The sequence below is a fragment of the Capsicum annuum genome, chromosome 4 (genome assembly GCF_002878395.1).
Source record: "Capsicum annuum cultivar UCD-10X-F1 chromosome 4, UCD10Xv1.1, whole genome shotgun sequence".
Classification (NCBI taxonomy): domain Eukaryota; kingdom Viridiplantae; phylum Streptophyta; class Magnoliopsida; order Solanales; family Solanaceae; genus Capsicum; species Capsicum annuum.
The window spans coordinates 223771966-223795216 of record NC_061114.1 but is presented as its reverse complement, the minus strand read 5'-3'; the positions used below and the strand labels follow the sequence as shown (position 1 = coordinate 223795216).

Below are 23251 nucleotides of genomic sequence, written 5' to 3'. Positions count from 1 at the left end.
TTTCTGACAAATTCTACAGGAAGAAGAATACAAGAGAAGAAGCAAATTCTTAAAGAAATAAGAGAATTCCACGGGTGTAACCACAATTTCATACTCACACCCGTCAAGTGAAGGAATGAAACAAGTGAAGGTTTTCAGACAAAGTTACAAGTGACCGTCACAACCACCACTACAAAAGCTTACTCACACCCGTCAAGTGAAGGAATGAAATAAGTGAAGGTTTTCAAAAGAAGTTACAAGTGACCATCACAAACACCACTTCAAAGAATGCATTCGTTGGTTCAACATTATAATTTTCTATAAACAGAAGCATTTCTTTGATTATTAAGCATCCAACAACATAAGCAATATATAAGAATTAGTCTTGTTTACTTCTTCTTTCGTAGAGTAATATTTTTTTTCTTTATTATTTTCTCCATAATGAAGTAATTTCTTTGTGTTGGGAGCATTGAAGAAACTTGGTATAATATTATAATATAAATCTTATTTTAGTTCTTTCAAGACTTGATTTTATTTAAAAGCTAAAAATACTTCGTGTTGAAATACTTGTACTAGAAATTAGCGTTACTTGATATTTTATATTATAGTTATAGTTATATTAAGTTGTACTTCCCACAAGGAAAAAAACTAAATATACTATAAGTATTTCATAAAATATAAGTAATAATAATTTTTAGTCACTTGTTATTTCAAATCCTTGAAATTGCTTCTTTTGATCCTTATCCTCACGGAAGGATTATTTCGAACTATATCTTAGATTTAAATAATCTCTATCTTATTTGTTTCAATTCGTATCCTCGCAAGGGGTCTTTATTCCTCATAAACACATAAATCAAGTCTAGAAAGTTATCCTACAATTTTGTAGAAATTACTAAAATAATGATTTTATTATAATAAATATACCTAGTGAATTCAACAACCCCAACTTCCTCTCCAAGATAATCTTTAAACACTATTTCTTTACATATTTTTTTTAAAAAGCTTTAGAAATTACTCTCCTTTCATCAATTTGATTCTCAAATAGTAATCAAGATAATACAAATTTGTAGCATAGATTTTCCAATCTCTGGGACGATATCTTAAACTATACTAGAATTTGGCAGAGTACGAGCAACAAAATCCTATACATATTGGTCTCGTCAGAAGCCACTTCCACCTTCTCCCGGATAATCTCATTCCTAACTCTATCTCCCCTATTAAACTCATACATCCAACGCAACATCCTCATTTCCGTCACTTTCAATCTTTGAATGTGAGAGTTCTTAACTAGCTAACACTCTGCTCCGTACCAGCATAAACTTTAGACATTATTAAAATATTTCTTATAAATTCACATGTTCTCCTTGGGATTTATCCCATGTGATGAATTTTTAAAATTTTAACACATGAAATAGCAAAAGTTTTGATCATGTGGTTCAAAAAGAGGAATATAGGAAGCATCTTTTACTCTTCTAGTTGGAAGTATGCAATAGCACTATTATCAAGTAAAATAGTATTTCGTTTTCGATGTTGAATTGTACGTCAAACTTATGCCAAAGTCCCAAGTAAACCACTTTTGTTGCAATATTGAATAGCAAAACTTATGCCAAACTTTTAATTTAACCAATTAAATAATCTTATCAATATTTTGCTCCAATGATAGGAGTTACCATGGACTAGTTCTCTTGTTTGGTATGCAGGAATTAATAATATTTTATTTAATTTGACCATTTCTCTCAATTTAACTCATTTCTTTCATGGTAAGAAATAATATTAGTTAACTCTCAAATTATTTCACAAGGTTGAAATCTATTTTAAAAGTGTTCCATAGTTAAATAGATGGGGTCCACTTCATTAGAGGCGGCTTTATTATTTCAAATGAATGTACTGATATTTTGGCCATTTAAAATTACTGAGTCTCTAAATTATACTGTCGTATATATTAAATAACTTTTTTAAAGATAAATATAGAGTTTTGAGTAAAAATTATCGAACTACTGTAAGCGATACATCCCACTTAGCACAAACTTTGCGAGTAATGTATAGTAGTACTTTTCAACGGCGGCTTTAGTTTGCGTGATGAATATATATGAAATATTTTTACAGCAAGACAATTCAAATATTTTTTATTGTGATCTGAAAACAGTTACTATTTTTTTAATCTAAAAAGACATATTTACTAGCGTGTTAAATTTTTACCTCATGATACTCAATTTTTTTGCTATACATGTTTCCCAGGATTTTCTTTAAAATTTTAATAGAAACTTTCTTCATTTGATAAGTCAAATCTTTGACCCATTAAGTAACTAAGTCTCTTGGTATCAAGGCCTATAAATATGATCCCTTGTACATTGCCAAAGAATATCATAAACTAGTTCAACAATATTCTCATAGTACACACGCAAAATCATAATTTCAACAACTTTGTTCTAAGCTTTTTAGGTCTAATATTAAGATTATTCATTTAGAAATGGAGAGAAAAACATCTCAAATTCAACCTCCAACTTATGGAGATTTGATCACTATTCTTAGCATCGATGGAGGTGGTGTTCGAGGAATTATTCCAGCTACTATCCTCAGTTATCTTGAATCTCAACTTCAGGTTATAATTTTCTTTTATATACACATACATATATAATGATTCGTCACATCAGTTACATTCCTTGGGAAATGTCTCACGACCTGGTGGTCAGCGTAACAATATAATATGCTACTATATGTTAATGCATGCATGGGTATTAAATTTGCAGGAGTTGGATGGAAAGGATGCAAGACTTGCAGATTACTTCGACGTAATTGCTGGAACGAGCACTGGTGGCCTTGTAACAGCCATGTTAACAGCTCCAGACGAAAATAATCGTCCACTTTATGCAGCAAAAGATATTACACCATTTTATTTGGAGCATTGTCCAAAGATTTTTCCACAAAAGAACTGGTATGTACACATCTTATGAACTTTAATTTGTTCACTCTATTTATGTGTACTATGGCTGACCAAATTTTAAATTTGCAAACATGCAGTGGTTGGTTTGCTTCAATTGGGAAGATGATGCAAGCATTAATAGGACCAAAATATGATGGCAAATACCTACGTGAGATCGTCAAGGAGAAATTGAAAAATACTCGTCTTAGTAACACTATCACTAATGTTGTCATTCCTACTTTTGATATCAAGAAGTTGCAACCAACCATTTTCTCTAGTTATGAGGTATACATTATTTCTTATTCAAATGAAAAAAAGTCTTTCGAAAACAGTCTCTCTACCGCACAATGGTAGGGGTAAGGTCTGCATGCACGGTACACCCTGCGATCCCCAGACCACACATGTGGGACTACATATTGAAGAATCTTGATTTTTGCTTGCAGACGAAACGATCAGCATGTTATGATGCAAAATTGTCCGATATTTGTATTAGTACTTCAGCAGCACCAACTTATCTTCCAGCTCATAATTTCACAGTTGAAGATAGCAAAGGCAACGTCAGAGAACATAATCTCATTGATGGTGGCGTTGCTGCAAACAATCCGGTATGTATATTTAACTTATATACACTGACGATACAATAGAATTTATACAATCTTAGTATATACTTATAATTAATATATGTTGACATGTTGTTTTTTTCAGGGTTTGGTTGCAATAGCAGAAGTAAGCAAAGAAATTTTCAAGAACAACCCGGATTTCTTCCCAATAAAACCAACAGATTATGGTCGTTTTCTTGTAATATCAATAGGGACAGGAGCTGCAAAAAGTGAACAGAAATATAATTCATCCTTGGCAGCCAAATGGGGTATTGTAGATTGGTTATTTCACAAAGGTTCCACACCATTAATAGAAGTATTCTCACAATCAAGTGCTGATATGGTTGATTACCATAATTCTGTTGTTTTCCAAGCTCTTCATAGTGAAAAGAGTTACCTTCGAATTCAAGTAAGCGTCAAATAATTACATTCGCTACTTAAATATTAAAAAAATATACATTTACTCATTATTGTGTTGGTGATCGAGCGACTATATATAGTGTAGTATCTTTCCTTTTTTCTTTTGTTAAAGTATTTTGATGAGCCGGGGGTCTATTGGAAACAGCCTCTCTATTCCTTCGGAGGTAGTGACATGGACTGCGTAAATTTTACCCTCCCTAGACCCCATACACTGAATTTATTGTTGTTGTTGTATTAAAGTATTTTGATAGGTATGTTTGATTAATAAATTATTTTGGTTGTTGAAACTAATGAACAGGAGGATGAACTAAATGGAACAGAAGCCTCAGTGGATGTGTCTACAAAGGAAAATTTGGAGAGGCTTGTAGAAATTGGGAAAAACTTATTGAAGAAACCACTTTTAAGGGTAAATTTGGAAACAGGTTTAACAGAACCAATTCCTAAAGGAGGCACTAATGAGGAAGCCCTTAAGAGGTATATATATATCATTATACACTTTTGTCTTAAACGTGGACAAATAATTTGAGATATCTATTTTTAAAAATCACGATAGACGGATCAGAGGGATAGTGTATATTTGTATTGTCAATGTATGTTAGCTAGTCTTACTATATATACATATTCTTATATGTGTCATAAATAAACTGATTTAAATATTTTGTTTTGTGATAGGTTTGCAATATCATTGGTCAATGAAAAAAGACTTCGTGAGTCAAGGTCTCCACTTACCAAGAAAGTCTCCAAGTAATTCAATCATCAAGAAAATCCTACATATAGAAATAATCGAGTTGAAGTAATATATATTGTCAGTGTAAATTCCTAGCTGTATTCTCGATAAAATTTTTAATTTTGGAGGGAATATTAGGTATAGGGGAGTACTTTATGAAATTCGATTTATTTATTTGTTGTACTATAGTATGTAATAGTGTAAGAGTGTATTCATCTTCATTCAATAATATATATGTAAATCATTTGTTTGTAAAAAATAATACAATGATTATTGGATTCATTTTTACAAATAAAGTCGAGGTTTCAAATTCCACTTTTATCTTGTCCTTTTTCCCTTCACCTATATTTTTTAAAATATTGATTTTCCTTTTTTTTTTTTCCAGTCATTATCATTAAATTTTGCATAGTTAATCCGAATTTATGATGTAATATATTGTCAATGAGTTCAATTAGTCACAGTATCTCTATGCAATATCTAAATACTTATGTGAGGAATTACTAAAATTGCCAAAAAAAATAATTGAATATTTAACTGGAAAAGTGTGATGAATTAATGAAAAAATCTAAAAATTAAATATAAAGAATGAACCTACCGATTCGAAAACTATCTGGTTGGCAATAGTACTAGTATATGTTATCAAGTATAAGATGGCACTGTTTTAGTTATACCCCAAAAATGACATTCTTTACCCATTTGGGACTCTTGATAAATTTATGGTCGTTATTCTTCAAATGTGCACTAGGTAAATTCGCACACGTGCAGTAGCTTATAAACTATACAAAAAATGTAAGCCACGCTAACGAAGCCTAATACGGGCGAACTCGTGTGAACAGATGAAGTTGAAAGGGAAAATTGATCTCTTACCTCCCTATCGAATGTATACCACCTGCTTCACCAATTCAACTACCTAAAATTTATGTTTCTTGATGTAAGTTTATTAATCAAGAGTTTCAGAATTTTTTAGAAGTGAATTTCAAACTCACTCCTCTCGTTTATACTATTTCAAGGTTGGATTTATGAATTTAATTTATGTGCTCTGAATAGTAAACTTATGCCAAACTTTTCATTTAACCAAATTAAATCATCTTGAAAAGTTCAGCTCCAATAATATAAGAGTACAAGAAACATATATTACTCGTCGAATGCAAGAAGAGAAGTTTATTGACTTCAATTATTTCTCCCAATTGATACTAATTTCTTTCACGACAAGAAATATTAAATAACATTACGTGACTTAAAATAAGAAATAATTAGACTAATAATGTCACACGATTACCATCACAAAATCTAGGTTGGGACGGATAATTAAGATCCATTCATCATTAGTTAGATTAAGAATTCGATTTCAAACTTTAAAAATAGAGAAATTTCTAGTAGGAGTGCTTCCCATAGCCCTATAGGGTGAATTAGAATTAGTCTAATCAATAAGTTTCAGATACTTTGAAAAATAAAAATCAGACGGGGTTGACAAATCAAATCTTGAAAGTTCTCCACAGGACTTACTACATACTTAGATGTGGTCCATACCATAACCACACAAATTAAACTTTACGAGTAAACAAAATACTTTCAGTGCAAGAAAAATCAAATGTTTTTTGGTTGTTCTGAGTCTAGCTTCATTGAATAAAACCATTTTTATTTTTATTTTTTAAATAAGTAATAGAAACTAACCTCATTTGATAAGTCAATCTTTGACTCACCAGGTCTGTAGAGTGCAAGGGCTATATATAAATATGTTTCTTTGTGTATTGCAAATTAAGGATATCATAAACATTAGTTAATTACAATTGGATTTAATGCCATTATAAACTTTATCGGCATTTATAAAGAGTGCTAAAAATAATTGTCGCTAATAATTGCCTCTGAAAATATAATTTAGTGACAATTAAGCTATTGTCGTTAACTAATGACCGTTAAATATTTTCTCTGATGCAGTGAACTAGTTCAGTAATATTTGCATGATATACACAATTCATATATTCAACAGATTTGTCCTAGCTTTTTAGCTCTTATAGTAAGATTTATTCAATTAAAATCAGTTTTGTTACCCTCATATCAGTCTAGAAGATTAAATCATCACAAATGGAGATAACACATTTATAAAGTTAAGGATCCTGTCTTTGTCAAAGCTTCAGTAATTAAAAAATCAAGTTAAAATTATATGCAACAAAATTAGCTCATAAAAACATAACTCGTTTATTTATTAGCCTATTAGACTAATATGCCATCTAAATTATATTAACTCATGAAAGAGCTTACCAAAATATTTTTTTAAAAAATATTATTTATTTAATATACTATATATAAGTTATAGTATATTATATATAAGCTTTTTTCCCCAACTGAATAGTAAAATGACGCCAATGATAGGAGTACCACAGACTAGTTCTCTTGTTGCATGTAACAAGTTAAAGATTTTTTCATTTTTGGAATTTGACCATTTCTCCAAATTTAACTACTTTCTTCCACGATAAGAAATATTAATTAACTCTCAAATAATTTCACAAGGTTGAAATCTAACCAGATGGTCCATAGTTAAGATAGATGTGCTCCACTCTATTTGTGACGGATTCAAAATTTTAAATTCACGATTTCTGAATTCTAACCCTTTGAAGTTACTATGTCATTAAACTATAATTTGTACATATTTTTGTTAGATAAAACACTGAGTTTGAATCAAAATTATCGTAAACAATAGAGCACAAGCTTTACAGGCTTAAGCAAATAACCGATCGAATTCACTATTTGCTTTTCCTAACTAATATATAGAGATTATACATTAATTCTATATGGATTTGTACATATTATACATGAATTATACATATATTTTGCCGCCTATTTTAAATTTATGCGGTTGCGTAGGTAGCTATATGTTTTTTCTTGTGTTTGGTTAATTTAAAAAGAACTGTTTAATTTTCTAGCGTATTAAAATTCACTTCATGATACTCAAAAGTCTTTTTTGCTACATTATCTTAGTTGACTCTCCAAGTCTCGAGAGAGTGAAGCCTATATAAGTATATATTGCCTTATTACATTGCAAAAGATATCATACACTAATCCAATAAACTATTTCATAAGTTTATTGATTAACAAGCATTTTTTAAATACTCTCTTTTGATTAAATAATTACAAATAATGGAAAGAACGACATCTCAAATTCAACCTCCAACTTATGGAGATTTGATCACTATTCTTAGCATTGATGGAGGTGGCATTCGAGGAATTATTCCAGCTACCATCCTCAGTTTTCTTGAATCCCAACTTCAGGTTTTTATGTGACATTATATTATTATACTCACTATACATTAAATAACATGCAAAATTGGTGTTAAATTTGCAGGAGTTGGATGGAAAAGATGCAAGACTTGCAGATTATTTTGACTTAATTGCTGGTACGAGTACTGGTGGTCTAGTGACGGCGATGCTAACGGCGCCGGACGAAAATGGTCGTCCACTTTATGCAGCCAAAGATATTACACCATTTTATTTGGAGCATGGTCCAAAGATTTTTCCACAAAAGAACTGGTACATATATACATATTGAATTAATGTTGTTCACTTCACTCTATATATATGTAGGGTGGTTATCTTATAATCTCATTCGTACTTTATAGTAAATTAAATTTTAGTTTTTTTTGTTGAATTCATGATAAATATGCAGTGGTTTGTTTACTCCAATTGGGAAGATGGCGAAAGCTCTAATAGGACCAAAATATGATGGCAAATACCTACGTGAGATCATCAGGGAAAAATTGAAAGATTGTCGCCTTAGTAACACTATCACTAATGTTGTTATTCCCACTTTTGATATCAAGAAGTTGCAACCAACCATTTTCTCCACTTATGAGGTATATATTTTCCATTAGCATATATCTGTGTAACCTTACAAATTGGGTCTGGGAAAAGTAATTTGTAGACCAATCTTATGTAGAGAGACTGTTCCCAATAACAAATTTCCCCAAGTAAAGCATATTAAAGAGGGTTTGGAAAGGAACTACAGTAATGAAGAATCCATGTTGAAAATAATGAAGAAAATAACAGTAGAATTAACAAATAATAGGAATATCCACAAGTAGAAGAGTAATTATAATAATACTAATAAGGAAAACTCCACACCGCTTGACTACCTGCAGTAAATAACGTTAGTATTTACCATATAGTCACTGTGTGCACTAATTATACACTGAAGGTATACCTACAATGGCTATTATTATATTTATTGGTTATAAATCTTGATTTTTGGTTGCAGACAAAACGATCTGACTATTATGATGCAAAATTGTCCGACGTTTGTATAAGTACTTCAGCAGCTCCTACTATTCTTCCAGCTCATTATTTCAAAGTTGAAGATGACAAAGGCAATGTTAGAGAACATAATCTCATTGATGGCAGCGTTGCTGCAAATAATCCGGTACTAATTAAATACTTCATCAATATTAAGTGGTCGTTTAATTTGGTATGCTAGATCACAAGTATAAAATACAAAATTAATCCGTGATAAGTGAGGTGCAAATTAGTTAGTTATCCTGAGATAAAATCATAAATCTCATAAATGTTGTTTTTCAGGGTTTGGTTGCAATAACAGAAATAAGCAAAGAAATTTTGAAGAAGAACAAAGATTTCTTCCCAATAAAACCTATGGACTATGGTCGTTTTCTTGTAATATCAATAGGGACAGGAGCTGCAAAACGTGAACAAGAATATAATTCATCTTTGGCAGCCAAATGGGGTATCATTAGTTGGTTGTTTCACAAAGGTTCCACACCTTTGTTTGAAATATTCACTCAATCAAGTGCTGATATGATTGATTACCATAATTCTGTTGTTTTTCAAGCTCTTCGCAGTGAAGATAGTTACCTCCGAATTCAAGTAAGTGTATCATCTTTTTCTGCGTTGTTTCTCGGACTTTTCAAGAATATCGACGCAATGCGTATCGGATCATCCAAATTAAAACTAGTAGTATGTTTTTGGAGGACCTGACATGAGTGAAACTATATTTTTGGAGAGTTCGTTAATGCAACATAGATCTTTTGTACTTTTTAGTAGCGGACCCACGATTTAGGGGTTGTGTGTGTTCGGATATTGACGCCGAAAGCTTTAAAGTTCCGCCTGAAAACTAAAGCACTCACGCATCTTTCTTGGTTTCCTGGGTGCTTTTCTAAGCCTTATACCAATTTTAATACATTTTTTTTATATATTATACCTAGTCTCCATCGAATTTAATGACTGCGGAAGCACCCAAAAATTAGCTTTAAGATCCGCCCCTCACTTTTTTGTTGTGGCGAAGGTGGTGGGGATTGATTTGATGGATATTGGCTCAAAATGAGGTTTATTACTATATTTCTTTTTTTTTAAAGTTTTAATAAGTTGAGTTGAATGTCTATGAGAAACAACTTTTCTACGTTTATTATAAGGTAAGGATAAAATATTAAGTACGTGTTATCCTCTTTGGACCTCACTCATGAGATTAGATTGAATATGTTATTATATTTTGATAGAGTAATGTTTGATTATTTTGGTTGTTGAAAATAATGAACAGGAGGATAAACTAAATAGAACAGAAGCCTCAGTGGATGTGTCTACAAAGGAAAATTTGGAGAGGCTTGTGGAAATAGGGGAAAATTTATTGAAGAAACCACTTTCAAGGGTAAATTTGGAGACAGGATTATCAGAACCAATTCCTGATGGAGGCACTAATGAGAAGGCCCTTAAGAGGTATATCATCTATAAATTATCTTGATTTAAATCAATAAGTAATTATTCAATCCGACCGATTAATTATGGATCAGATAATTGATCATTTTAAAATGAAAAAAATATAGATATTGTTCATACTATTCATTAAAAATAATTATTCAAATGAATAATATATATGTTCATAATTTAATAACAAAAATTGTTATTCTGTTTATATTTATGTTCTCTAATAATGGTGGAGATGGTTTGTAGTTGTGGTATTGATAATGGTTGGTGCGTGTGGCTAATATCGGTGGTGGTAATGATTGTGGTGGTGGAAGTGGTTGATTTTTGTAGTGACTGATGCGATGTTGGCGATGGGTGGTAGTGATTGTGATGGTAGAGTTAGTTAATATTAGTTGTTAATGGTGTTGGTGGTGATAGTTGATATTGATGTTGATGGGTAATAATAGCGATGCCAGTTGTAATGGTGAAAATAGTTGATAATAGGAATTGGTTATAGTGATTGATAGTAGTAGCAAAAGTGACAACGATAATAGATTTAATTATAATGATTGAGATGGTAGATATGGTAGCGACTGACGATAGTAGTTGATAGTGACAGTGATGGTTGTGATATATAGCAGGGGTGATTGGTGGTGAGTGACAATAATGATAACGAAGGTGGTTAATACCGGTGGTTGGTGACTGTGGATAGAATAATGAAGTAAATTAGTAATACCTTTTAATGATATTAATTCTTTGTTCAAGATACTTAAATCTTAATGTAAATAAATACACTTAATAATCTAAGATCTAAATCATTTAAATTTAAACCTCCATTAAATGCAACCAAATAAAACAATACTATTATATTATCCAATACTTGTCTAGGAGTTCTTCTTACATACATTGTTATATTATATGTTAATATAATGTTTTATTTTGTGATAGGTTTGCAACAATATTGGCCAATGAAAGAAGACTTCGTGAGCTAAGGTCTCCAGACTCTTCACTTATTCAGAAAGCCTAGAAGTAATTCAATCATTTAAGAAAATTCTACATATATATAAAATATATGAGATTTAAGTAATATACATTGGCAATGTAAATTTTCTAATTATATTTTGTTCTTTGTATAAAAGCCATCTAATTAGTTATAATATTTTTTTTTATTAATCTATTCGAAATATATAGATATATTATATTAAAGTGAAGAATCACATTCGTTTTTATATTCTTATATAATACGATACTATAATTTTTCAACAAAGGAGATTATCAAATATTTTGGCCTTTGGTATTTTCGATCCACATAATACGCATGTCAACTTATTATTCTATTATGAGAAATTCAGTACTTGGATTATATCCATCATGATCATATTATATAAAAAGAAAATTAAAAAAGATATTGCTTCGAGCTAAAGGATATGCACACGAATTAATGTGGTAGCAATGCCGAAGTCCGAAGAACATTCTTGATTTTTGACCAATGATTTTTATAATTTTATATTACCTATTACTTGTTAATTTGTACGTTTTGCTTATCTTATTGTTTTGTTATGATTATTATTCTTTCTATCCTGCTTTGATTACTCATTTTTTGAGTTGGGGTTTATCAAAAACAAATCTCTCTTCTCGACGTATGTAAGGGTGAGCTCTGTATATATATACTACTCTTTTCAAACCGACCTTACTTGTAGAATTACGTTGAATACATTATTGTTAATGTTATATTATTTATTTTAAAAATAAACAAAGTGTCCACGCGTGCAATTTTGCATCTGAATTGTCTTCTAATCAACAATAAGTTGAATAAAAATGTAGTATTTAATATATTCTTGCTTGTTTTGACTAGTACCATTACCTTTATATAAATATAAACAAACGATTTAGCGTACTGCTCTTTCAATTTTCTTTAGTTATACTTTTCTAGTAGTTATACTATATTTTAAAAATATTAAGAAGTCATAAGGGTTGATTTCAGGGTAATTCAGATGCATCCCTTTGTTTTCCCCTTTTTTTCCTTCTTTTCATTTCCTTATGATTATATATATATATATATATATATATATATATATATATATATATATAAGGGCTTTAGTGCACTAAGTAATTATAAATAGAAAGGTTGAATTGAATTTAAGAAATTGAAAACGGATCAAAATCCAATCGCACATATTTTATGTAATGAATCAGATGATAAATTAATGGGTTAAAAATCAGTTTGACCCATATTATATATTAAGCACGACCAAATTTTCGTTTATATAGATATAAATAAAAGTATAATAATCATATAATTAATTATACTATGTTTCTTTAAATTAGCTGTGGACTATATATCGCGAAAATATTTTTTTAAAAATATATTTTAGGAAAATTAATTTTTTTACCTATTCTTTTAATCTTTTTATATCAAATACAACGTGTTACCATAAAGTGGTATATTAAACTGCACCCAACATAACCACAAGGGTTGGTGTGGTGGTTCAGCACCTCACCCCTTAAGCAAGAGGTTGGGGGTTTGATTCCCACCTCTGGCGAATGGAGCAAACTCTATAGCCAGTTCCTTACCGCTTAGTACGCTGACCGAAGGAACTGAGATTAGTCTCACGGCTGCCGGCTGTGGGGAGACAGCTGTCGACTGTGGGGATACCTTGGAAAACCAAAAAAACTGCACCCAACATGGGTGTGTTTGCTTTAAATTTGGATATATGTGCATCCACCATGGGTTTGCCCACCCAATTGCAGGATGATTGAATTTTTGCGTGATTAAATTTAAATTCGCATCAAGGAAATCTTCTTTTTGGATCGATTACGATAAGGTGGCTAAATTTTTTAACTTCAGCTTTTTTTTCTTTTAAATTTCTCTTATGTTTAATAATCATATTGGAATTCAATTAAATTTAAGTGTCAGGTTATTGCATGAGGGCATATCTATGAAGAAGGATTGGGGTGCCACGGCACCAACACTTTTCAATTGAAACTCTCTCTCTCTCTATATAGTTAATCAGTTAATGTATAAATATTAACTTTGTATATATAAATATTACGCTTGACACCCACAATATCAAAGGATGTAGTGGTGTAAGTCAGCATGGGTTCGACCCTCCCTTTACATTGTTTTTAGTTTTTTAGAACTATACTTTCTGCTTTTTCTTTGAAAAATAAATTGTGGCTATGAAGAATAGCACTCTTGACCTCTTCTAACATAACACTTAATAATACCAACTAGGCAAGACTTTATAATGTACCATCTTTTATTGATATATATAATTATAATTTACTATGTGAATATTGACTCCACCGTTCTACTGTTCAAAATAAGGTGATACCCAGAGCTTCCAAATCCTGAATCCGCCTCTGATTGCATCGGGGCTTATCGGTAAAGATCTCGATCTCTCTAGGACGGATTGAAACAAGCTCATGACACTAATAAAAAGAAAGGGTTAGCTTTATGCTATATTTGCTTGTCCCATATTGGGGAGAAGTCTTCCTAACAAAGGCGATATATATATTTTAGATTCAAAATTTAAACTTGAGATCATTGGTTAAAAGATGAACTAAAAGGACTACTTGCCACTCTAACAAACTCTTATCTTTTTGTTACAACTATTTTGTACTGTTATACAAATAATAATTAACTAAAATCATTTTTATCCATAATGATGATTTATTAGTAGAAGTGTGAATGGTGCGAAGTACACTTGAAGTATTATTTCTGCGAATTTTCCTAACTATCATATATGCAAGTTTTCTACTTAAATTATCATCAATTATTTATCGAAACAGACATCAATGCTACTAGACCAAGTATTTGCATACAATTACTCGCCTAAATGAGATTAGACATATTTTTCAAAGTTTAATTATAGGGCTTTGATTTTAGTAGTAGCTACGAATGAAAGTTAAATATTTTAAGCGCGTACTTAATTATATTGACAATTTTTCTGATCTTAATAAATGAATCTTTGAAGACTTTGACTCGGTTTGATAAATAAATGTCAAAGATTTTAAGGACCTTGTGCCCCTTCCAAGTAACAACATTTAAAAACAATATCGAGTTTACAAAAAGAATATTTAGTTTGCTAACTCAAATTAAAATATAACTTAAATAATCAAAAATTCCCTTTCAACCCTTTGATTCTGAAAAATAAAATGATGAAGGGAAGCACATTTCTATTGCATTTGGCATTTGCTTGTAGAGAGATTGCTCTCATCTTTCAATTCAACGAACAAAATTAATTAAATTATATTTAATTTTCAAGATGAATTTAATCTTTACATACGTGGACAAAGTACACAAATATTAACAATGTACTATGATTTAATATGACGGTAGCAAGAAATATCTCTAAAATGTAACTATGTATGATTTACCACGTACTTACATTTATTATAAATAACAGTTGTCTAAAATGCTTCATGATAATATTAAAAAAAATTGTTTATAAAAGTTTAAATCTTGCAAGATAACTATAGCTTCGGCTAATGAATCAAAATTTGTTAGAGTTGAGATAAATCAAATGATATTGCTAAACTATTCTTATAACATAAGAGTAATTAATATGTGTCTCAAAAAAATTTTTGTAACGTGAAAGTTTTTGATACCAAACCATATAACTAGGTCACCTTTTGACTGATTCTAGATATATTCGTGGTCATCACTCTTTATTTTTTTAACAATAAAATAAAAATATATATAGTCTTCAAAATTTATCCAGTACTATTGCAAGTTGAAGAAGCAACTTAATAGTTAATGGGTACTAAGGTCTATAAATAGGTTGGTTTGGCATTTGTTGAATATATCAATAAAAAGTTTAAGCATATATTGTTCTGGAATTTACTTGTTTCATAAACTCATAGAAATATTATTTCCATCATAAGTGTTAAATTTATTAATCCAACTTAAGTATAGGGAAAATGGAGAAGGTAATATCATCAGGTTCATTCAAGCTGCAGCCTCCAACTTATGGTAAACTCATAACAGTTTTGAGCATCGATGGGGGTGGCATTAGAGGAATTATTCCAGCTACCATTCTTGAGTATCTTGAATCTCAACTCCAGGTGAAACTAATTTCATTTCGTAAAACATTTTTCGTTTTAGTTTGTCCCAAAAAAAAAAGAAAAAAAATTGACACCCTTCTGGAAAAATAATCACATACTAAAGTACCTATGTATGACGCCATATTATTCTTAAACTCCATGCATAATCAAACATCATTCTGTCAAGAATATATTTTTCGTTCTTTCTCACTATGTGAATATTCATTCAGTGTGGAGAATTTTAATTTCTTCTATAAGCATGGATATTATTTCTGGTTACTAATCTTGCTTATTATGGGTGGTGAATTATACTAGTTATAGTTGACTTGCACTTCCGCTCTATAAGAAATTACGTGAACAACCATATGTAATTAATTAGCAAGTACGCATTAATACATATGCAAAGTACGTATATATCTTAAACTTATATTTAACGAGTTTAAATTTTGAATTAACATAGGAATTGGATGGTGAAGATGCAAGAATTGCAGATTATTTCGACATAATTGCAGGAACAAGCACAGGTGGTCTTGTCACAGCCATGCTAACAGCTCCAAACAAAGACAGTCGTCCTATGTTTGCTGCTAAGGACATTAAGCCCTTCTATCTTGAACATGGTCCCAAGATATTCCCACAGAACAGGTAACTTAATTTCTTGTTTAATACTAATAATATTTTTCTTATTAGGGCTGACAACTTTAACTAAACAATTTTACAGGATGATAATGTTTGGATCAATAATGAAGACATTGAAATCTCTAATAGGACCAAAGTATGATGGGAAATATCTTCACCAAGTCATAGAGGAGAAATTGGGGGAGACTCCTTTGCATGAGACTTTGACTAATGTGGTTATTCCAACTTTTGATATCAAGAATTTACAGCCAACAATGTTCTCCACTTTTGAGGTTTTCTTTTTGTTCACTCTCCTTAATTTGTCTGCCCTAAGTTTATATGAACTATTATATTTTTGTCTAGAATTTTAATTGACCACTAATTTCCATCCTTGTTCCATGCATGAGGGAAAAAAAAGAATTTATTAGTAATAATTATCATGTGACTTATGTTGGTGTAAACAACATCAACTTATTCAAGATATGTATATATGCTTCAGGATATATATATATATATACCTCATACGTATTTATTGATTTTTACTAGGGTGATTTAACCTATTTGTTGTTTTGATCTGTACAACAGGCCAAAGAAAAACCATTGATGGATGCTCGACTTTCCGATATATGCATTAGCACATCAGCTGCTCCTACCTATCTTCCTGCACATTATTTTCGAACTCAAGATAAAGATGGAAACTTTCATGAGTTCAATCTCGTTGATGGTGGAGTTGCAGCTAATAATCCAGTAAGTAACACTACTATTTTTACATACATTCTAGCTAGTTATGTTGTTCCTATATAATGTTTTCTAGAAAGTAAGTCATTTTCCTGTTGTTTGATTAATTGCCAATGAAAAATTGTGCTTTTGCAGGCCCTTGTTGCTATAAGCCAAGTGACCAAACAAATAATGACTGGAAATCCAGATTTTTTCCCAATCAAACCCATTGATTATGGAAGAATTTTGGTGATTTCTATAGGCACTGGATCAGATAAAGTGGCACAAAAATATAATGCAAAAATTGCATCAAAATGGGGTATCTTGGGATGGCTACGTAATGGAGGTTCAACTCCAATTGTGGATGTATTTACTCAAGCCAGTGGTGATATGGTTGATTTTCATATTTCTGTTGTCTTTCAAGCTCTTCATTCTGAAGAAAATTACCTTCGTATTCAGGTACAATTTATACACACTACTTATTTATGACATGTCATGTATCATATTCAAAATTTGAAGATGGAGAGAGCACCACTAAAAAATTAACATTGGAAAAGGGAAGGTTTTGGTTTTATATATGACTTTAACTTGACTACATAGTTTGAATTTCATATCGATCGGTGGGTCCTTGATCTCCTTATATGGCCTTGGGCAATCCTCTCCTCATGAGCTACCTTTTGGGTTGAGTTACGTCCAGGATTCATTTGTTTATCATGGTATCAAAGTCAGGCCCGCCCAATTTATTGTTTCTGATGTTTGGTCCTCCATCTTATATTATCCACGCTTCAGACGATGTCCAGCCCTGGATGTGCGAGGGTGTTGGTCTCCTTACGATGTTGGGCAATTAATCCTTCCCTCATGAGCAAGTTTTTGGGGTTGAATTAGGTCAAGGGTCGATTTTTTATCATACACTAATAATTTTGTTCATTGATCAATGATAGGATGACACATTAAGTGGAACAGACTCCTCTGTTGACATATCAACCAAACAGAACATGGACAAATTGGTTGAAATTGGAGAAAATTTATTGAAGAAACCAACTTCAAGGGTAAATCTTCAAACAGGCCTATTTGAAGAATACAAAAATAGTGGCACAAATGAAGAAACCTTGAAAAGGTAATTATTCAACCCTCTTGTGAAATTACCATCCTATCATTATTTAAAAACAGTAATTAACGACAGATAATAAATTCTATAAGTAAACAATAATAAAATCTATTGTTAGTTTCGAGCTATTTACCAATAGATTCGCGATGAGATCGTAGCTAGTCTTTTTTTTCTTCTAAAGTGTGTATATATATAGTAATACTGATATCGTAGCTATAGTATTTTTGGTTAATTATATGAGTAAATACATAATTACACCACTGATTTTATCCGAAATTTTTAAAAAGATACCTAAACTTTAACTTCGACCTATTACCCACGAATCTTCTTTATTTCATTGCAAATACATCATTTTGACCCTTTACGTGTATACACGCACCACAAGCGCGTGAAAAGGCAAAAATTGATTTTTTTGAACCAATTAGAAGTTGCCACGTGTAAATAATTTAATATATAATTTATATTCTTTTTTTAATTAATATTTATTTATTTTTTAAAATTATTTCATAACCCCCCACCCCACTCCATCCCCGCCACCCCACTCATCCACCATTGTCTTCTTCTCCAACTTCTTCTTCATCACCATAACTCAATAACAACATTAATTACAACAACAACAACATCAATTAAAGTAACAACAACAACATCATCATCACCATAATTTTAAAAAGGAAAATTGATGTCAATCTCCATTTTAATAGAGCTTTAAGCTCCATTTTAATGGAGGAAACTGGACGAAAATGGGGGAGGGAGGTGTTGGACGAGGTGGGGGTGGGGAGGTGGGAAGGTGGGGTGGGGTCATAAATAAAAATGGAGCTTAAAGCTCCATTAAAATGGAGATTGTACAGGAGCTTTAAGCTCCATTTTAATGGAGGAAACTGGACGTGGGGGGAGGGAGGAGCTGTTGGACCTAGACGCATGGGGGAGGGGGGAGCTGTTGGACGCGGGGTGGGGTGGGGATGGGGAAGAGGGGGTGATAAATTAAATAAAAAGAAAAAAACTTATTTAAAAAATAAATAAAATATGAAATTAAAAACATTTGACATGTGGCAGTACCTGATTGGCGCGTGTATTCACTCTCTTTATTGTGATTGAGATTCAGCGAAAAATTGTGTATGTGCAACAAAATAAAGAAGAATCGTGGGGTAATAGATCGAAGTTAAAGTTTAGAAGTGTTTTTGTAAAACTCGAACAAAATCAAGGATAATTATGTATTTACTCTAATTTTATTGAATTGATCATATATTTATAATTCTTTTTGTAGGTTTGCGAAGTTGCTTTCAGAAGAAAAAAGACTCAGGGATGCCACGTCACCTCATACGAATAAATCCTCAGAGTAGCACATCATGTAATTTGTTTGGAGCACAAAGAAATTAACCATTGTGTTTAATTAGCTCAGTATATATTCTACTTTAAAGCTATAATTTGTAATAGATGGAGTGTGAAATTCGATTCGTGTATGTTTGATGTACAATTTAATTCAATTTGTGTATGTATAACGTATATTGTAACTCAAATAATAATAGATAAAAATGTGAAATTCAATTCGTGTATGTATGACGTAGAATGCAATTCAATTTGTATATGTATAATGTTTATTGTAATTCAATTCGAGTAAATATGATATTTTCTCTGCTTTAGTTTGTTTATCTGGTTTTAATTTGGCTTAAAGTTTAAGAAATTTTAAAAAAAATTTGAATTTTATAGACTTAGACTAAAGATATGTTGATTGTACCAAAATGCACTTTAATTTTAGTGGTTTAAACATGTCATTCAACTCAAGATAACGCAATATGTAAATTACTCATATGTGATACATGTGATATGACCACAAATGATTTAGCTAATTATTATAAGTTCGTTCTTCTCTTTATTGTTCATCCTCTTGTATTCATTGTTTATTTTTTAAAAAAGGCAAAATAACATTTTGGACCCCTATATTATGTCGGTTTTGTAAGTTGGACACTTCAATTTACATGTTTGTCATCTGCACCCTTGAATCCATCAAAAAACAATACTTTCCACCCTTTGACCGTTGACCTTGCCTATGTGGCAGGGTCATGGTGACTAGGACTAAGAGAGTGTAGCCACTCACCGGGGGGGAGGGGGGGGGGGGGCGAGTGGGGATAAATTTTTGGCCAATTTTATATTAAAATAATTTTAAAAAAAATATATTAAATTTTTTTTTTAAAAAAAAGGTTCTTTTTTTTCCTCCATCTTTTTAAATTTAAAAATATTTTTAAAAATTTTAAAATAATTTTTTTTTAAAATTTTAAAAATAATTTTAAAATATTTTTAAAATTATAAGAAAGGATCTTTTTTTTTTCCTCCAACTTTTTTAATTTAAAAATATTTTTTAAAAAAAATTAAAAATAAAAATATTTTGTCCCCCCCACCCCAGCCCGTCCTCACCCCTACACCCCACCCAGCCCCATCTCACCTCATCCCCATCCCCCCACCCCACCCCAACACCCGTCCAACCCTTCCCTACCCCCACCCCAGCCCATCCCCACCCCCCACACCCTACCCAGCCCCATCCCACCCCATCCCCCACCCCCATCCCTCCTCACCAGCCTCGTCCAGCCCCTCCCCACCCCACCCCCAGCCCCAATACCCCTCCCAGCCTCGTCCCCACCCCAGCCCCTTCCAGTCCCCACACCTCACCCCAACCCCCCCCCCCCCCCCCCCCACGTTCACTTTTTATTTTTTATTTTAATTTCCCTCTCATTTCAATTCTTTTCATTTTTTGAATTAAAATTTAAATTTGAAATCTTTTTATTTTTTGGGATTAAAATTTAAATTTAAATTGAAAGTGAGTGATAGTGAATATTGAAAAAAATTAGTGAATTTTGCTTGAAAAAATTAAACTTTTTGTGAATTTGTTAAAAATATTCAAATTTAAAAATAAAAAATTTATTTGTTTGTATATATGAATTTATAGTTAAAATTTTAAATTAGTTGGAGAAGAATTTTAATTATTTGGAATGAATTTGATGTTTAATTTGTGAGCAAAAATAAAAACATGATTATTCAAATTTTTCTACAATTTATAAATTTTTCATTAAACTAATTTTAATATTTAATTTGTTATGTAGCATTTTAAAAATGACTTGGAATTTAATGTAATATTTTTTTTACTTTTTTACTTTTTTTTAATGACATGGCAGATGTCGCAGCGTGACAGCTGACGTGGGGGAGAGTGTGTTACACTCACAAAAAAAAAGGTTTAAAATATTATTTTTTTAGTGAATTTAGGAGTCCAGATAACAAGAAATATCCAATTTATAAAAATGATATAGTAGAGAGGTTTATTTTTTCCTTTAAAAAAACGTGTGACAATGTATTTTACCTAACAATATATTCAAAGTTACCATCAACTACAAATTGTCCCCTCCAAAACAAAATAAAGACCTATCCATACAGCTTGCACTCAAGCTAGAAAACAAAGCAGTGAAACACTAACCTTTGAATGTAACCTACCAAAAAAAACACCTTTGAATATAACGAGGAATGACAATGGGACGGGACAGGTGTCGGTAGGGATCTTCATGGGTCGGTTATTGATCAAAATTATAATTAAATCAATTTAGTCGATTTTTAAATTTTTAAAACCAAATTAAACCAAACAAAAAATAATCATCGGTTTGGTTCTTATCAGTTTAGTTCGATTTGGTTCGATTTTTTCGGGTTATAACTTTAGCTAATGATAAAAGTTGAAATTTAAAAAAAAAACAAATCCAATCTAACATATGAGATGTCAACCGAGTGTTGTATCTCAACTTTGAAACTAAAATGTCAACTGAGTGTTATACTTCGGCAAAACCATAAACAACACTATATGAATCCTTCTAAAAAAATTTAAAAACTATATTTGACAGAATGATATGATAAACCACCCAAAAGGTGAAACACATAAACTTCTTGCTCAACAAGGTTAAAAAAGAAAGTTAAAATTAGTGATTGTCTATAGTCTAATGTATCTCAGCTGTAAAATTCAATATACAACAAGATATTATTTCCACAATTAGCGTCAGTCATTCAAAATGCGAAATTCATTTAGAATCTCATTAGGTACTATCAACTGAATGAAGACATATGACTGAATGTGTTATGACTAAAGTTAAATTAGTTTTAAATATAAAATGTAATAAATATTTATATTGTATTTATGAATAATATATAAATAATTAATATATATATATATATATATCAGTTCGATTTAATTATTTTGTCGGTTATTTTAGAGTAAAACTAAACCAAATCAAATTAGTATCGATTTTTTAAAATTCAAAATCAAACCAAATCAAATCTAACTAAATATTAAATTTTTTAATTGATTTAGTTTGGATCGCGATTCAATTTGATTGAAAATCAAACCCTAAACACTCCTAGGTGTAGGACACTTTAATAAGTAGGTACAAGGCGGGGCGGGTTGAAATTTCAAAATTATTTGTTCAATTTATATAGTCGCAGTATAATTTTTGTAAGAGGAACACACAATATAAATAATATCTATATCAACGGTGTACATTTAATTCGTTTGAAAAGGGTTACTTGTCTTATCCTTAAAATTAGTACTCATGCTTATTATGTATAAATTAATTGATTTATTTTGAGACGGGGGAGTAATAATTTTGATACGGACTCATGACAATTAAATTCTCCTAATTTGTGGCTCAAGAGTCAAAGTGGACATGTCTGATCAGTCCTAAACATTTCCCCCCTAGTATTGATTGGATTCTAAAAAAATAAAACAAAATACTCGGTACCTTTTATTTTACTTGATCTCTTACTAAAAATAGTTATTTTAAATATATTGATTTAATTTATGATATCAAAAGAATTTTATGTATATTTTATTTTCCACCCTTAATTAAATAACTACATGAAGTAACGATAGTAAACTTTAGAGTTCAACAACATCATTAATAAGCTCAGTTAGTAAAAATATACCTCTAATTATTACTCTCTCTATCCCAAATTATCCATTCTAAATTAAAATCGATGACACATTCAACAACAACAACAACAAACCCAGTGTATTCCCACTTAGTGAGGTCTGGGGGGGGGTAAGATGTACGCAGTCCATACCTCTACCTCTGATGAAGTAGAAAGGCTGTTTCCGAAAGACCCCCGGCTCAAGGCACAAGATATCACACAAACACATAGTAAAGCACAGAAGCAGATGACATAACAAAAATACGGCACCCATAAGGAATATAAAACAGAGGAAAGCAGAGGAAAGCACACAGATTCGTAATAAGCATGGAACACTGAATACGGAATCATAACGGGAATAAAAAATAAAATAAAAAAAACCCCACCAAGTAATTCCCTACACTAGCGACCCAATCTGGCCCTACTCTTCTGCCGTAATTCGCGTCTTCCAGACCTTCCTATCTAGGGTCATGTCCTCGGTGAGCTGTAACTGT

The 23251-nt window shown here is 31.2% G+C and overlaps 3 protein-coding genes across 4 annotated transcripts in view; all 3 read left to right on the top strand.

Moving 5' to 3' along the window:
* Nucleotides 1-2359: 2359 nt before the first annotated feature.
* LOC107867135 (patatin-like protein 2) lies at nt 2360-4944 on the top strand. The gene is made up of 7 exons (XM_016713251.2): nt 2360-2581; nt 2730-2914; nt 3001-3187; nt 3346-3507; nt 3608-3910; nt 4220-4395; nt 4594-4944. Exons 1-7 carry the CDS (start codon nt 2450-2452, stop codon nt 4667-4669), a joined length of 1221 nt encoding a protein of 406 aa, XP_016568737.2. The 5' UTR covers nt 2360-2449; the 3' UTR covers nt 4670-4944.
* A 2764-nt stretch (nt 4945-7708) lies between these two features.
* On the top strand, nt 7709-11513 carry LOC107867136 (patatin-like protein 2). Its single transcript, XM_016713252.2, has 7 exons — nt 7709-7918; nt 7992-8176; nt 8313-8499; nt 8901-9062; nt 9218-9520; nt 10191-10366; nt 11282-11513. The coding sequence occupies exons 1-7, from the start codon at nt 7787-7789 to the stop codon at nt 11358-11360; spliced, it is 1224 nt and encodes a 407-aa protein (XP_016568738.1). The 5' UTR covers nt 7709-7786; the 3' UTR covers nt 11361-11513.
* A 3644-nt stretch (nt 11514-15157) lies between these two features.
* The window catches only part of LOC107867137 (patatin-like protein 2), a 16058-nt gene continuing 7964 nt past the window's right edge, over nt 15158-23251 (top strand). The window contains exons 1-7 of one of the 2 annotated variants that reach the window (XM_016713255.2): nt 15158-15400; nt 15840-16021; nt 16098-16287; nt 16580-16741; nt 16868-17170; nt 17653-17828; nt 19084-19466. In XM_016713255.2, the coding sequence (XP_016568741.1) occupies nt 15257-15400; nt 15840-16021; nt 16098-16287; nt 16580-16741; nt 16868-17170; nt 17653-17828; nt 19084-19159 (1233 nt within the window). In that variant the 5' untranslated portion in view covers nt 15158-15256 and the 3' untranslated portion in view covers nt 19160-19466. Of the gene's footprint in view, nt 15401-15839; nt 16022-16097; nt 16288-16579; nt 16742-16867; nt 17171-17652; nt 17829-19083; nt 19467-23251 lie in introns of those variants that run through there. The other variant, XM_016713253.2, reaches the window with a different exon arrangement.